Source organism: Helianthus annuus, chromosome 10 (genome assembly GCF_002127325.2).
Source record: "Helianthus annuus cultivar XRQ/B chromosome 10, HanXRQr2.0-SUNRISE, whole genome shotgun sequence".
NCBI classification, from domain to species: domain Eukaryota; kingdom Viridiplantae; phylum Streptophyta; class Magnoliopsida; order Asterales; family Asteraceae; genus Helianthus; species Helianthus annuus.
Window position 1 is genome coordinate 31,880,819 of NC_035442.2, and position 17,867 is coordinate 31,898,685.

The 17,867-nt window shown below is 38.0% G+C and overlaps 2 protein-coding genes across 2 annotated transcripts; one reads left to right on the forward strand and one right to left on the reverse strand.

The window, feature by feature from the left end:
• The first annotated feature begins 1,319 nt into the window (after positions 1 to 1,319).
• LOC110884391 (protein PIN-LIKES 6) lies at positions 1,320 to 5,998 on the forward strand. Its single transcript, XM_022132102.2, has 11 exons — positions 1,320 to 1,463; positions 2,191 to 2,529; positions 3,014 to 3,093; positions 3,173 to 3,297; positions 3,375 to 3,496; positions 3,636 to 3,827; positions 3,945 to 4,019; positions 4,239 to 4,339; positions 4,473 to 4,525; positions 4,648 to 4,836; positions 5,598 to 5,998. The coding sequence occupies exons 2-11, from the start codon at positions 2,347 to 2,349 to the stop codon at positions 5,717 to 5,719; spliced, it is 1,242 nt and encodes a 413-aa protein (XP_021987794.1). The 5' UTR covers positions 1,320 to 1,463; positions 2,191 to 2,346; the 3' UTR covers positions 5,720 to 5,998.
• A 1,364-nt stretch (positions 5,999 to 7,362) lies between these two features.
• LOC110884390 (E3 ubiquitin ligase BIG BROTHER-related) lies at positions 7,363 to 9,927 on the reverse strand. The gene is made up of 3 exons (XM_022132100.2): positions 9,635 to 9,927; positions 9,467 to 9,550; positions 7,363 to 8,812 (listed from the first exon to the last, which is right to left on the reverse strand). Exon 3 carries the CDS (start codon positions 8,808 to 8,810, stop codon positions 7,506 to 7,508), a length of 1,305 nt encoding a protein of 434 aa, XP_021987792.1. The 5' UTR covers positions 8,811 to 8,812; positions 9,467 to 9,550; positions 9,635 to 9,927; the 3' UTR covers positions 7,363 to 7,505.
• Positions 9,928 to 17,867: the final 7,940 nt, after the last annotated feature.

Below are 17,867 nucleotides of genomic sequence, written 5' to 3' on the forward strand. Positions count from 1 at the left end.
TAATATTATTGGGTAGGATTTCACTAAAACACCCTAAGTTGTTTGATTATACTCTCCACCCTTGAGTAAAATAATATATCTTATTAGTTGGATTTTAGTTTACTTTTAATAACCGACAAATCTGCTGTGCAACTTTATATTATACTTAATAAATATATTAAATTAAATTATGAACAATACAGCGGTGATATAATATTATTGTCATGTCAAAAAGGTTTAAATATATTCAGTTTGTTTTTACCTTTTATTGTATTATTGTCATGTCAAAAAGGTTTAAATATATTCAGTATGTATTTACCTTTTATTGTAAAGAGGTAGTAAGGTTTGTGAGGTGGATATAAATATCAATATTTTAGATCTATTAGAGAAATATGAATAGATAATTAAAACTTAAAATTATACAAAGAAACTAACAAACATATAATAACGGGAATATCGGGATCAGCATGAAGTAATATTCCTTTTAATCAGACTTATTATTTTTAGAAAAGGATATATGATTATTATCATTTTTATTTAAATATATTAGTGGTGAGTTTGATGGGGAACCTCAAAAAATGTTAAATATATCATAAAAAATCCAAGTTCACATGTAAAAAATTAATATTTTTAAAAAAATTCGAAGCTTTTCCATATAACTACACATAGAAGTTTTTAATAAAAAAGTTCAAAAACTAAAAAAATTAAAAATTGCCTAGAAACAGTTAAAAAGGGTAGGTTTTTACAAAAATATTTTTTATTAGAATTGCTTCTACACATCTTTATATGAAAAATCTGATTTTTTTTTAAACATATTTTTTTACATATTAGATTGATTTTTATGATATATTTAACATGTTACATGCATAGTTGCTCATTTTTATGAGGTTCCCTATGAACCTCACACTATTTACATTATATATTAGGTCAGAATCCGTGTATTATGCTAGTTAAATAAAAGAAATATCAAATATTAAAATAATGATTTAAGATTTATAAAAAGATTTTTTAAGATAAAATATTTTTTAAATTACACATAAATATAATGATTTAAATTAAGAAACAAAATACGAATGAGTAAAATAACAAAAGCGAGAATTGTTTTTTAGATTTACATAACTACAACACGTAACACGGTAATACAATCTTGTTTATTTATCAGTTTATGTAAACATTTATATGTTTTTCAACTTAGCTTTGTTATTAATCTGTGTATAAACACAAATATAAATTAGTTGATTAAATACGTGTTTTTGTTTTTTAGTTTTTTATTTTTGTATGTATATAAATAAATACCAGAAGAATCCGTTATCATTATTTAAATTTTATGACTTTATCTTTTACGAAACAATATTCGGTTTTGTCGGGCGTATATTAAGCCTAGAGGTATCGATCTACACATCCACTCGTTTCTATTTCAACTCTGTAAAATTATTAGGTTTATATTCTCCTGGATCATCAGTTTTACAACAATTCACTTATCGGTAAAGATCTCCTTTATGTTTTTAGCTTTCTATCATCTCTAATTATTTATTAAACTGTAAATCTTGTAAGTGGGAGTTGTTTAATTTGCATGAGTGAATGCAATTTAATGTTTTTACGTTTCATGACAGTGATGTTCATCTGGGTTCATGCTGTTTCTATTGATTTGTTAGTTTTATTTGCTATTTAAGGTTAATAAATTCGGTTTCTTGATATTTTTTTTTAAGAATATGTAAGTGGGAATTTTGTGATTTGTGTATTTGAATCCGGTTTATTGTTTTTCATGTTTTATGGTATGGATTCTCATCTGGGTTTGTGTAATTTCTCGTGTTTTGTTAATATATTTTGCAATTCAAGATTAAGTAATTCAATTTCTTGGCTTTTTTCTTCATAAAAGCTTGATGAGGTAATTTTTCAAATTGTTTTTTTTATATTATGATTTTCATATTTGAATCCAGTTTATTGTTTTTCATGTTTTAGGGGATAAATTCTCATCTGGGTTTGTGTAATTTCTCTTAATTTGCTATTTTTTATTTATTTATTTAATTCTTTTTTTTTTTTTGAAAGATAGATTAATTAAATATCACGCCTTTTTTTCTTCCTAATGTTTAGGGATTTAATGGGTACAATATTGTTTCAAAATCTGAAATTATGGGGTACTCTAGACTTTTCAAGATTTTGACTTTTGGCTATGTTTGGCTTTTAATTTCACTTGAATCTGGACTGCAGAGTCAAAGATTTGTGGAGAATTCTGAAGTTTGGCTTCCAACAAGCAATTGTGGTTTATAAACTTGGATTAAATTGGCAGTTTTCTTCTGTTCCTGCTCAATTTGACAGAGAGAAATCAGTTAAATTCTTAGGTTTGACTTTTTGAGTCAGGTCAAAATGCACAGGTTATTATCAGAGGTTCTGTTGGGTACCCAAGGGGGCGGAGAATCACTGTTGGGTTCGATCAAGATTGCGGTTTTACCGATTGCCAAAGTTTTTACCATGTGTTTTTTGGGGTTCTTGATGGCTTCTAAGTATATAAACATTTTGCCTGCAAGTGGAAGAAAGCTTTTGAATGGGGTAAAATTATTCATCCTTTTTTTCATACATATATGTTAATTTATTTTATATATTTTTATTAATTTTGATTTAGCTTCAAACAGATACACAAGAAAAAGATTTCGTCAACTGTAATAAAGCACAGTCGTTTGAAGCTATGATAATCAAATAAAAATCAGTTTTGTTGTAGCTACTTATAAAGAGGTTATATTATTCGACACCTAAATAATCAGAATCAGTTTTACTATAATCAAAAGAAATTATCATCTGTGATTTGGATACATTGTAATTAAATATTATCTTTCAAAACGCGATACTAAAAACTCGCTGAATGGGATCATGAACCTCATTCTAATGTTCTATTTATGACCTTATAATTAAAACATGTTGATGTATCAAAGGGCGATTAGGAACGAGTTATCTTGGTCATACTTTGTATTTTCGGTATATATAACACTAATTTATGGCGTAAATTTAATTAATTAATTATTAATTTTATTTGCAGTTGGTTTTTTCACTACTATTACCATGCTTGATATTCTCTCAACTTGGACAAGCCATCACTTTTGAAAAAATGATTGAGTGGTAAGATTTAAGTTTAGTTTTATTACTTTTGACTAATGTTCATTTTGGATAAATTATTTACAAAGTTGCTCTTTTACAGGTGGTTCATCCCTTTTAATGTTGTGCTGGCTACCATATCCGGTTCTATAATAGGGTTGATTGTTGCGTTGATTGTTCGTCCACCATACCCGTACTTTAAATTTACCATCGTCCACGTTGGCATAGGTAAATATTGCTATTTCTTAATTTTTTTTAATTATAATAATCAGTTGTATTTATTATGTCGAGTGATTTACTTGCAGGAAATATCGGAAATGTTCCACTAGTCCTAATTGCAGCTTTATGTCGCGATAAATCAAACCCGTTTGGTGATTCTGCAAAATGTGCCCAAGATGGAAATGCCTACATCTCCTTTGGGCAATGGGTAAGCTATATTTTGTTTTGAAATATCATTATACTTTTAGTTTGATTTTTTTACGCTTGGTGTGTACTCTTAACAGCTTTACCTCTATCCCACGGGATTCAGTAACATTAATATGTTTGTAATTAATGTTTTTATTCAGGTAGGGGCAATTGTCCTTTACACATATGTATTTCAAATGCTTGCACCTCCTCCTGGAGGTTCTTTTGACGTTATCGAACAAGATAAACTCCCGGTAAAAAACACTCCAAAAGTTAACGCCCCCCCTGAAGAAGTACCTTTGCTTACTCAAGAGCCCGAACCGATAAATGAAGATTTACCCAAAGATGGGAAGGTGAGAACTTATAATTTGCTTTGATCTTTACTTTAGGTGGATGTTAATACGTTATACGTTATACGCCTTTTATCATATTAATAAAACGCCGTTTCTTTTTGCTTGTTTTTTTTGTAGATAAAGCAATTCTTGAAGTATTGGTATGAGAAGTTGAAGTTAAAGCAAATAGTCCAACCTCCTATTATTGCATCTGTAAGTACTTTTGCTTATTTATTTGAAATACACAAATTACACTAATTTTTAATTCATTTATTTGATATACGCTTTGGAATCACGATCCATTCTTTAATTGATACTTTTTTTTTAAAACGACCCGTTTTGACCTGACCCGTCTATTTTGCAAGGCTTAATTTGAAACGTGTTTATTTTTTAATAATTACTATAACACTTGTTAATCATTTTTTGTTGTAGATATTGGCTATTGTGCTAGGATGTATACCATTTTTGAAGAATATGATATTCACTCCTGATGCACCACTATACTTCTTCACTGATAGCTGCTTGATTCTTGGGTAAGAAATATCATTTTTAAATTCTTTTTCTTCCTTTTTCTTGCTCGTTAACCAAAAAAATCTAACCATTCCATAATATTATTCAATCACATAATGATTTTTTTTTTTTTTTTTTTTTTTTTTTTTGTATCAGGGATGCTATGATCCCTTGCATTTTGTTGGCATTAGGTGGCAATCTTACAGATGGTATGTCTTTCCTAGCTAAACCGATCTTTTAAAGTGATAATCAGAAGATAGTGTTTGGATGTCGTTTGATGTTGCGATAAGAATATTGAAAAATGTTGACTTTTGTTGTTGATATAATGCAGGGCCCGGGAGTTCAAAACTAGGACTAAAAACAACTGCTGCGATTATTTTTGCGCGATTAGTTTTGGTTCCACCAGCTGGATTGGGCATCGTGACATTAGCCGACAAACTTGGATTTCTTCCACCTGATGATAAAATGTTCAGATTCATTCTTCTTTTACAACATTCAATGCCTACATCAGTATTATCAGGTACCCACCAAATTCTTCTTTGATTTTCTTGAAATTGACCAAAAAAAGTCAAAAACTTGTTTTTTTTGTATAATCTACGTTCAATGCCTATATCTGTATTATCGGATACCCACCAAAACTCTTGATGGATTTTGTAGGCGTTGGCCAAAAAAAAAAAAAACATGTCAAGCTTGATTCTTACACGTATATATACATTAGACAAAAGAAAGTCAAAACTTTATGTACTCACAATGGCTACATATGTGTCGTTAGACACTTGACCAAAAAAAAAAAGTCAAACGTGGTTCTGGCGTGCATATATACATGTAGAACTAATGTCAATATCTTGTAAAAATCCAGACTAGCCTCCGATTAGTTGTCGATTAATCGCTAGTCGGAGGTTCACCGAGTAATTTTTATCTAGCCGGCCAATTAGTCAGTAATTTTTATCAAGTGATTCCTGACCAAAACCTGTAAATTCCGGAAATTAATCATATCTATATGAAAATATGGTTCGAAGAAGCTGTGAAAAAACATGTTTCGAAGAAGCTGTGAAAACACGTCTACTAAAAAAATACATATAAAAATGTGTGTTGTGTGTATACATATAAAAACTGAAAATTACATATAAAATCCCAATCCTGAATAATCCCTATTAACCGTACCCCTCCAGCCGACTAGCGCCTAGCGATTTTTACAACTTAGACACCTACAAAAAACCTTGATGAATTTTATATACGTTGACCAAAAAAAGTCAAAAGTTGATTCTCATGTGTATGCAGGTGCTGTTGCTAGTTTAAGAGGGTGTGGGAGAGAGGCTGCAGCCATCTTGTTTTGGGTTCATATCTTCGCAATCATATCAATGGCGGGTTGGATTGTTTTGTATTTAAACATCCTTTTCTAGATTCGGTTTTTAAAAATTGGGAGAAACGAGGCTACTCGGGGTCGTTACAAGTATCAAATCATGCAGAATTTGTTGATAGTAATACAATGAGAGAAACAGAGATGAATGGAGAGTGTATGTAAAGCCTCTCTTCATTGTTTACTTGTCACATGGCCATGGATGTTAGTTACACTATTATTATTATTCTTCTTTGCTATGATTTTTTTTTTTTTTTTTTTTTTGGAAAGCCACATTTCCTTGTGTGACTATTATTAATTAATTAATTATTTTCAGGTGAAATGCCAATACATAATTCAATTTGTCCCAAAATAACTGAATAGATTTGATTATGTGTTTGTATCAAACAGCTGAATCGATTTCTTTTTCCTATCGATTTCATCTTATTATACACACTTAGGGGCGGATCTAAGTAGGAAGCATCGTTTCTCTTTTTATGACCGATTAAACGAAATATATGTCACATGTTTCAAGTTTTATGTGATGATAGATTGTCCTTTGCATTCTTGTCCTTACACAAGTTTGATTGATGATGGTACTCTCTTTTTGCTGTCCTTTTGTGCTTACATTACAAGTTTATAATTCCCTACAAAAATAAGAGAAAATCATCACATTAGTCATTTTCAGGGTCTATTATTAATACATGATCAGAACAACTAACTTAACACGCATGGTCTTAATTCTTAAATACGCTAATCTTTGGTCGTCTATTTATTTAGGGGTCGCTTTGGTTTAAAACCATGAATCCGGTCACCTGTTTGTTTCTTTTGGTCGGTTTTTATAAAAGTTTTTGGTTAGTCGGTTTCGAAATTTTTAAACCGGTTTGGTTTGCAGTTTATACCGAAAATGGACTACAGAAAACCGGACTCGACTGGAAGATTTTAAATATTGAGGATTTAAAACCTAGAATTGAGGATTTTTTTAACCAAGTATTTTTTAACTATTGTAAGCACATGTCAAATGTTTAATGGAAACTTGCATTTTGCTAAAATAATTGTTTTCATTTTGCAGCAAGTGCTTATGTTTTATACATAGAAGAATTGGTATGAATCGATTCCATATTGAAGAAAGAATCAAATATTCATTGATCAAAGCATTCACGCATAATCTGATAGATCTTTTGAATAACTGATGAAATCGGACGAGAATAAAGATAAGAGTCCCGTTCTACATGTCAATACCGGCAACAATGAAATTTATAGTAAGTGGAAAGTCCGTCGATTTCAAAAATCATGAGGGTTCAAGTCCCTCTATCCCCAATTTGCCGCCCTAATTATTTCTCGTATCCTTTTTATTTATTTTATCCTTTTTTTCGTTAGCGGTTTAAACGTTAGCGGTTTAAAAGTACTTATCTTTCTCATTCGGGTGAATATGTCTTATGTATTTTCGGACAGCTTTTTTATTTTTATATAATATAATATGCATTTTATATAACGGCTCAATAAAGCCTAAACTGTGGTTTTAAGTTTCAACTATTAGTTCAAAACCAGACCATAAACACCCCTAACACTTGTATCCCGAAGATGACTTTTCATCTCCCTGATACGTGCTACGCTTTGTAATAATACATACTATAAAATGATCCGCGAGTAATGGTTACATACGCGATTTTTTTTTTTTTTCAAATATGATTATATAGGCATATGTAATAGTGTAATACTCAATCTCATCAACCATTCATTCATTCATCTTGTTGCACAAAACAACCACAACATGAAAAACAACAGACAAACAAAAAACAACAAACCAACACCACAAACTCATTATTATTACTCCTATACCTCGAAAACTAAAAAAGACCCCACCATCTCCTCCCTCTATCCCCCCTTAAACCGGAACTCTTAATAGCACCAGGGTTGCCCAGCCACAATGCAAGACCAATCCCCACCAAACTCACCACCGGTGCCGCCACAAACCACCACCTTCTTCCCCCCGTTTCTCCACCACACTCATTATTCAAGACTTCTCGACCACCGTCCTCTTCAAAACCGGTATTATCCTCCAACCCCGGTTGAACTTCTTGAACCGCAGGCCCGTGGTTAACGCTTTCTTTACTGTTCTCATAGTCCACGTCATCAGTCGGAAACTCAAACCGACACAATGGGCAAGTGTTGTGTAAGCTTAACCACGGTTTAATGCATGAAGGGTGGTAAACATGAGAGCAAGGAAGGTGGTTAACCATGGTTCCAACTGTCAGCATGTCTTTACAAATGGCGCACACCAAACCGTTATGGTCGGTATCAGTAACCACCACATGGTCAAGATTATTTACAAACGCCTGAGCCGCGGGTGGTGCACCGCGCCTTGAGCTATCCGCTTCGGCTAACCGTTCCAAAAGCTCTTCAAAGCTTCTTGCATCGAGATAATCTCCAGAATTCCCGACATAACCTGACGTTTCTTGATCGTTAACCATGTTGCCAAACGGGTCTAACCGTCTTTCACTGATTCTTACGCGAATGCCACCCCCGGTTTCACCAGATTGATCATCGTACGCCATTGTTCTCTGGAGATGAACTCTAGCTATCAAAGATCCAAGAGTGTTTTCATCGTTTTCACCATCTTCAACCTCTTCCCATTCGTCATCTGAACTCCACCGGTTCAAACCAGCATGCATCGGGTCTATATCGGTATCCGAATCACCACCAAGATAACTACGAACATCAACAGAAACATCCGAACCATCATCATCATCATAAGCTCCAAAAGACACAACATCACCATCTCCATTAACAGAATCGAAACCGTCACTCTCGGTATCCGAAACAACTCGCCTCCATCTCCTAGAACCGCTAGGGGTAGTACGGGCACTTGTGTCGGAAACAGGAGTTTGGTTTTGTCTAGCTAAATTAATCACGGTTGAAAACTGGTGTGAAAACATATCTTCGATTGATTCTGAACTATTGTTGTTGTACCGTGTTCGTCGTATTCTAGGATTCGTACGAGGAACGTGTTGTGATGGGGCGCCAGTGCCGTTTTCTTCTAGCAACAAAAACTTACAGTCCCCGCATATGGTGATTGAATCAAGATCAATACTGTCGGTTTCAGATGAAAGTGTTCTACGGCACAGGGCGCATATCTGTGATGCATCATCCATGTCTGCAGATTAGAATCAGAATGATAATGAGCAGTCGATCAATCACTAAAGATTCTGTATTTGAGGCTATTTTAATAGAGGGTGAAGCTAAACAAACAGCATGACACACTATCCAGACACCACTGACATGTCATACGGGATCGCTTTATAGACTTGCAAAACATACAGGCCATATGACTTGGTATACAGACACAAAAGTGACTGATGTGACAGCGCACACTCACATTGGAAAAGTTACACGACCTGTATGACCATATTCGACATGTCATATGCCCGGTTGACAGCACAAAAGTGACTTGACGGTACAACGCACACTCACACCGACAAAGTTACATAACCCATATGCCCATTTTCGCCATGTCATATGTATGACCATAAGCGATCGCATGGCTTGTTAGACTGGCAAATCATACGGGCCGTGTGAGTTAATCTCATCAATTCATATACAGACACAAAAGTGACTGACTCGCAACACACACTCACACGGCCCGTATGACCATTTTCGCCACGTCATACAGCCGTATGATGACACCACCTATAGGCTATAGCTTCACCCTTTTCTTAATATCAAAAGGGGATTAAACTGCATCATTTGATAATGAATATTCAAGCAAACCGATTATAAACCCTAAATCAAGCATGCAAACTTTGCTAACCTGATTCTAATTAAACAAAATTAGGGTTCCAGATAACAAACAGTAACAGTCAACCCCACCAAATTCGATCGTCAATTTCGTCACCTGAATCCAAAACAATACACAAATCAACGTGAAACATTTACAAAAGTGCAATCTTTAATAGCATTGAAATCGAAATAGGAATACCTTGGAGCGAAATTCATCGAAAAGTTGGATGTTCTGGAGCGAAAAAGCACCGAAATTTGGGCATCAAAAGCGAAAAGAAAATATTAATGCATTGATTTTTGGAATTAAGAAATGGGAAAAGCAAAAAAGAAGAATCTTGAAGTGTGAATATGAAGTAATTGCAGTTGGGTAGGGGGAGAAATTGGGGGTTTTGTTGTGCCCTAAATATCAATCTTGAAACATTGGCATATGTGATGGAGAAAAAAGAAAGAGTTGATGGAGGTAGATAAGATGTAGCTTTAACCACTATTACCCCTCAACTTTTAACAAACCATGTATATCTTATATACGGGTTTGTAGCTTAGGGGTATTAATGTGTCTAGACAGTAGCAAATGTGTTTTGACTTTTGAGCGATTATTTGGAAGGCTAGAAATGATCGGGTTTTCTACAATAAGTTGATATCTATCATAAGATTTTTGGAAGACTTCAAACGGTAGGGTTTTTTGTCGGTGAAAAATCGCTCAAAACACAAAACATTATCATGGTCAAACTGGTGTAAAATTGATTTTTGAGTTATGTCGTTTTTTTCCGGGGGTGTTGACCTATTCTAGCTCCTTGCTGGATTTGGATGTGTTTATTAATATATTCTGGCTTTTAAAAAATGTGTTTATTTTCAAGTGAGTGAGCATGTTAGTATCATGATAGACACTAGTGTAGATTTAAAAGTAGGTTTGCTAGATGTGTGTTAGACTCTAAAAAAAATATAATGTATAACATTGTGGGTGTTAATAGATGACGAGGTATGGTACTAGACCCGACCCGAACGGTCGGACTTTTCTGCTATTTATCACTTTTATATTAATTATATATTATTATTGTGTACTAACCCGCGAAGCCCAGCGCATTGTAGTTTATACTACACTAGGCTGTGGGCTCGTAGAGACAACCCCTAACTGGGCCTGGCCCATTGAGGTTAGGGTTTTCCCATATCTCCTATATAAGGAGGTCTTCACCTCCTCATTAGGGGATGAGATAGAGGGTAACACTTTTGTAGCTGGAAATAGGGGATTTTTCCTCTACCGGCCGTCTCTACAATTGCCCACGTTTCTCTCTTCTTATTTGCAGGTCTAGGATTCGGGTGAAGAAGACGAGGTGTGGCCATATCCGTGTTCATCACCGTAGAAGTACCGACCCGCTCGGGACATGCTTCTTCATTGGCGCCATCCGTGGGACCCATAATTTTGTTACCACATCTCGTTTCTTTCTACTCGATTTCTAGATCTTGTTATTCATGCATGCTTTTATAGATCGGAGATCCTTCCGTTCCAGATTTGAACTCCTAGGTTCGGGTGATCTGATTTGTGATTTCCCTTGATTCAAGGAACCCCATAACGGCGCTCAACCCATTTAATAAATCTTATTATGGGTGGATCTCTATGCATGCTTTTATGTTTTCGGATCATATACCTTCAGATGTATTGATAAGGTAAGGTTTTCACCCTCCAAGAATTATGATGTTGTTTGTACATCAGGGAAATATTTACATGCAAAATTAACAAATTGAAATAATGGTAAACTGCAAAAGCTCGTCGGAAAACCACTATCTTGTAAAAGTTTTAGTGCTTTGACACCTATATAAATAAACATGGTTTACCAGATTTGTAACTTTTAATCGCATCTCTTGTGTCGGAGGCCCTCTTGGACGGAACCCCCTTTTTGAGCATGCATTTTTGTTTACCTGATGTGCTTTAACACGCATCGCTGCAGGCGCCGTGCGCTCTTGCAAGTGTGATTGCACAAGTGGCGCTCCGGCGTACCGCCTTGTCGGATCAGCACGCTCCGGCCCCCATCATCGTGGCATTCGTCGTGCACTCCGTTGTAGCCTTTTTTGTCCGGCCAACATGCATCATTGTGTCCGTTATGCGTCAACTGTACGACTGCGAAAGTGACGCCACGCGTCTCGTCGGGTACACATCTTTATTAGAATATGGCCTAAACCACGCGCCTCACTTGATGCATAACAATTTTGAAGTGGTTTCATCTTCTGTTTCGGCCACTTAGTCGTTAACCTTTGAAGCTGAAGGTGCAATTTTTTACCTTGCATACTTCGTTTTTGCATCACACGGACATCCGATACATTAGTACAGATTGTCCATATAATATCAATTATTGCGGATTATTTTTAAGATGACACTTGCAAAGTTATTCCATGCTCTGCCGCTGCAAAACCTGAGTCCGACCACCCGTCTACGTGACACCGACACTCGCTTGCGTTTACTGACACGTAGCCACCGGCGCTTCCATCACGCGCCATTCATAGCGAACAATTCTCTCACGCCCTCATACGCATCAACCATTCGCCACCAACGGCACTTTTTTCTGATGCATTGGCATATCAGCCGTCACCTCCGGTATACCACTATAATACTCCCGTAGCGGGGCAGGACTCCCCAACAACGCTCTGGGCTACCACCTTATTCGGCCATCTACAACCGACCACCATAATAATGAAGCATCATTAGAGCCGGGTGGCGAACCATTATGGTGCAACTTCGTTGAAGTTTTTTCCGCCTTCGCGCAACCCGCTTCGCGCTGCCAACATATGCGTCGTGCGAATAGTTTGCTTCACCGGCATCCGTGCTGCATGCCACCACATCCAGGCGAGCAAGCGAAGATGCACCATTTCCTTTCAATATTACAAGGAAGTTTTTTAAACACACGAGTGGACGGCTCACACGTGCATGCCCGCGTGAACCAACTCGTTCCACCATCCAAGGCCTTGACCGCCTTCGTTCCACACCCGTATGTACCACCCGCCTTCGCAGCACAGGCGTGTTTACGCACCCGCCATTGATAACCCTGTTACATTCTTCAACGGCGTGTGCCCCCTGTCACCGCCACACGCGACACATCCCGGCCACCTCCGGTGGATCACCGGAACGCTCCCGCTACCTCTGGCGAGTTACCGTCGCACTCCGCTCTTCTCATTCAGGTTACCAACACGTCCTACTTGTAAAAGCCAGGCACGGGAAAGGTACCAACGACTTTCTGAACGCAGTTCAAAATACTCTCCGAAATGCTATTCCGGCGGATCACCATCTCAGAGGGCCACCATCATGCATAAGCGTGACTACAACCGGTGTTGCCAACTGTCATGGCAACAATACACATCCGCCTAACAACTGTTGTTGACAGCGTTCTCATTCGCAATGTCAGATTATGTTTTGCACGTCTATAATGCCAGGTAATTCTTGCACCCGAATGGTCACTTTTAAATACCTTTTGTTGGCGGGCAAGCTCCGATTCCCGCCGGAGAAGTTCCGCCACTTACATGAACGCCGGTCCGCCATGTTAGTAAATCAATCTTCTAAATAATCCACTTGTGGGTATCATCCTGCCAGACCGGCATTGTACCTCTGCTACCTGGAATCAACCACGGGTGGTCATTCCCTTCCGGTACCACCTTGTGGTTCCCTGTAAATCACTATAAAAACAAACCTCTTTACCATTCACAACGTCATGTAAATAACGTAGATTTACATCACTGGTGAAGAAGTCAAAATAACCATGGCATGAGGTAATGTTTTCTAAAAAATACATGCCAACTAAATTAATGGTTTTTTACTTTAATGAAAAATTTATTATTCAACATTTCGTAGGCCACCTAGATGGTTCGTAGAAACAATTTGTAATGAAATATATGCATGTCATAAAAAATATGATGATGACTGGTGTATTTAAGCCACAATATACCATCCCATGTGGCACGCACAATTTGCTTGTGAAGATTTATTTTGAGGGGTGGCCTACAACACACGTAGCAGAGTACAAGATCTAACCCGCGTAGTACAACTTTTGACCTTCACGGTCCAAGTCTGTTTAAAACCAACACAGACGATTTATGGTCGTGTCGCCTCTAGTATACATTTCCTTTAACCGTCGGTCTTCGTGTTGCCTTTGCGCCACTTTCCCTTCACATGTTTTCTCACTGAAACCATTCATAACGCATACGCTAAGGGCGTGATAGATCTATTAATACAAATATATAATTCAGAGATATGTCATCGATACAATTACTAAATTAAAGTTATTGATGGAAATCACATATTCATTATAATCTGTCTTATGGTCCATTGTTAATACTGCATAAGGTTCACGATACGCTTGTGTTCTGGGTTTCATCTCCACACAAGATGCCTTTGTATAAATATGGATGAAGCTCAAAATCAATGATCTGACCCGAACCGTGATCGGCGGTCTCCGTTTTCCCCGCCACTTCCGCGCAACTAGCTCTGGCGGAAGCTTTTATTCACCCCGGAACGTTTCCAACGGGCGTTTTATCCACCTTCTCTACTTCCGTCCGATTACTTAATCACTCCGCCACCTATGGCGGATGCTTCGGGTCACCGCGTTACCCCTGGCGAACATTTTTATCCATTCCACCACCTCCGGCGGATACTCTCGGTTCACCCGTGCCACCTTAGCAAATGCTTTTATCCACCTCGCAACTCAGGCGGTCGCTTTTCATCCACACACACTACCGGCGAATGCTTTTATGCAACCCGCCACTACCGGCGAATGCTTTTATACAACCCGCTTCTACCGGCGGAAGATTTTGTCCAACCCGCCACGCGAGCGGATGTTTTTTCTTAACCAGCCACGTCGGCGGAAGCTTCCTCCTCAACCCGCCATGCCATCGGATGCTTTTTCTTCAAACGTTACCAATGGGTGTCGTTACGTACATGATAGTGAGCACACATCTTATTCCCTACTCTGAGCAATATGGTAAAACCCAGGATACTTATTATTGGTGGTATGAATGCTTAGGGCAAGACAAGCTTATACAAGCAATCTTATGCTTATGACATTTTGAAATACATGCTTCTCTATTATTAGAGATTGCCCTTTTTATTGGCCCCTAACAAACACTAAGGTTAGGAAGGGTTAGCGACAACACTTGTTATTCGCGCCACATGCTGTCACACCGCCTTGTTTGTGTTGCCGGTATAAACACACCTTCACGCCATCTGCTTTCAGCCCCTCCCCAGCTGCCTGCCGCTTCTATTCTTTATCTGACAAGGATAAGAGGCATTTGATGGTTATAATGGAATACAACAAAATCATCCATATCCCTTAACTGGAGGTTTCGACCATATTATCTCGTAACGTTAAGGGAATCAACAGAGATTGCCAGATTGGCATTTCTTATAGGAAAAAACTACACTGATGTAGTCGCAAACCTCACTATTATGGACCCAACCAACGTTTTGACAACAATGGTTGAATACTTATTCAGCAACAATAAGCTGGGGGATTATCCTAGTATAACCCCACTACAAATGGTGCCCACCAGCTATTTTTAAAATATCCACTTAATGAACGCTCAACCAGGTTCGGCCAGGGTATCTTTATTTTTTTATTTTTTATTTTTTTTTGCAAATAAATCAACTGAATTAGAGGCAAGGGCTGGATGGTCACTTTGCCATGCCTCTAATCTTGATAACTTACTAGGTCACGTCATCTTATGCGAAGGCCTCACTTGGTCGCGCCATCACCGGACTTTATATCACTATTATTTGTAGTTCTAACCAACCTTTTGGAAAAGCAGGGTTGAACTTTTAGATAAGATAACGGATCCTAGGCGCCTAAATATGAAACGCATGGGAATCTTACAGACAAAAAGGCGAATAATTTTCAACGTTAGGCTTATAGAATGGCCTACGTACAAGAGTCAACGCCCCTATATACAAAAAGAGAGAACAAAAGCATCGAACCCAGGGATGAGCATGTGGCAATTCAATTATAATAACGAAAGTCCCTTGGTACATCATCGTAGAAGGGGAATCACTCTGTCACGATATCTCATCAAGCAAGGCAACACCCTCGTCACATTTTACGGTCACTCGATCTGGGCGCCCTTACCAGACCATTGCAGCATACATGATACGCAATCCGTATTTAAGGATGTGGCTGGAGGTAAAACCTTATATTCACTACATCATTCATGTAATCTCGCATTATAGTTAGGTTATGTGCTCTCATATGACATTACGCTATATTATATGTGAGTCTTTTGTTTGAAAAGCGTGATGACATACGATATAATCTTATATGTACTTACATCACTGCTTAAAATACTTATCGTTCAAGTTCAATGCTATTTACATAATGCAACAACAATGAACTGGGGGACTAGCAGGGTATTGTGCCACTACGCCTTAAAAGTGATCATCTTCTCTCAGGCTGCCCATTAAGGTGATATCCACTATATATTATCCTGCATCGGCTCTTATATAATATCTTGATGAGCCAGACGATATTTACACTTCTCACATCATTTGGCCTACGACCATGCTACTCACTTGACACAGCATATGCAATTTGGTAGTCAAGACAAACGCACGACAAAACTAAGATACTTGATTATTCAAATAGGTATTCCACACGCTATGCGACAGGAAAAATACTTATTCGGATATGTATTCTCCACGCTAGTCTGTGACATAGATAAAAGAAAACCCTCACGCCACAGTCGGCGAGGTAAACAGACATGCCACCTACTATAAGCATTCCACACGCCAGTGCGCGTCCAGGAAAAGCACGTAGTAGCTTAAATAAAGTGCTCATTCACGCCTAACGCGTATAAAGCATTTTATTATCTCAATGAGTGTTCACTCACGCCAAGCGTGTAGAAAGCACTTTGTTGTTCAAGTGTTCATTAACGGCGCGCGGGTTATAAAGCACTTTCTGATATCTACAAGTGTTCACATAAACATTTGTAAACACAACATACCACCGCATTTGAACTGCATATCACGGTAAAAAACAACTCTGACACGAAATATTTTTCATAATGACAAAGTCAGATGATCAAATTATACAGCGCTAAGAGTGGGCGTCTTGGTAATAGATGTATTCAACCACTACTACTCCAGTGGGTATCTAGGTAATAGATGCGCAACCACTGATGAAAAACCAAGTACTTGTCCCACAATTATAAAAACATTGTGGGAAACATAAATAACACTCTAAGCACTCTTCCGAGGTCACTGAGCATATCAAGCACTTCTGCAGGGGTGCATTGTATAACATTCTTCCCGACTGCAACGATGATTGCTATAGTTGGATCATCAATAACGGCAGCTGGTACAACCGCCAGCATTTCTACATTCGCCTTAGGTGGCATAGAATTTGCATGTGCTCTATGACCACCAATGGCTGCACATTACGACAACGGAAATCCTGATGACACGGACGCGTGGTAGGGATCGTCGTCACATCAACATCAACTCTTTCAATGGGTTGAACGCTGTTAGCACACCATATGCTAACCGCCAAAACCCAGCCTGTTCCAAGACTCATGCACGAGACCTAACCACTTACGTACAACCTGGACAAGCACATGGTGATGCGCCAGTACCAATGGCAACTGCCTACAACCGATCGGCGTGCGCCGTGTTTGCCTAACCAATTTCCACGATTAACAATCGTAGGATATTCCTTGCTCCATTATCTCCACTCACAGCTAACCACAACCAACGTGAATGACGACTTTCTCGCACTCGGACGACATGTAAGCCTAAAATTAATGATCTTCACTCCCGAGCTCCTGATAAGTCTAAGTGCTCCTCCCACGCTTGCACGCGGGAGCAACACTAGACTGGGGGACATGACGAGGTATGGTACTAGACCCGACCCGAACGGTCGGACTTTTCTGCTATTTATCACTTTTATATTAATTATATATTATTATTGTGTACTAACCCGCGAAGCCCAGCGCATTGTAGTTTATACTACACTAGGCTGTGGGCTCGTAGAGACAACCCCTAACTGGGCCTGGCCCATTGAGGTTAGGGTTTTCCCATATCTCCTATATAAGGAGGTCTTCACCTCCTCATTAGGGGATGAGATAGAGGGTAACACTTTTGTAGCTGGAAATAGGGGATTTTTCCTCTACCGGCCGTCTCTACAATTGCCCACGTTTCTCTCTTCTTATTTGCAGGTCTAGGATTCGGGTGAAGAAGACGAGGTGTGGCCATATCCGTGTTCATCACCGTAGAAGTACCGACCCGCTCGGGACATGCTTCTTCAATAGACATATCTATTGACTTGAAGAAACAACATTTGGATTCAAGACAAAGAGATAAATGGATATTCGAGTGTAAGATTGGGTATGGAATTAACGATAAACAAGTTTGAGTTTAGGATGTTAGGTGATACATGTCGGATTATTCAAAACAATCTCATACTTAT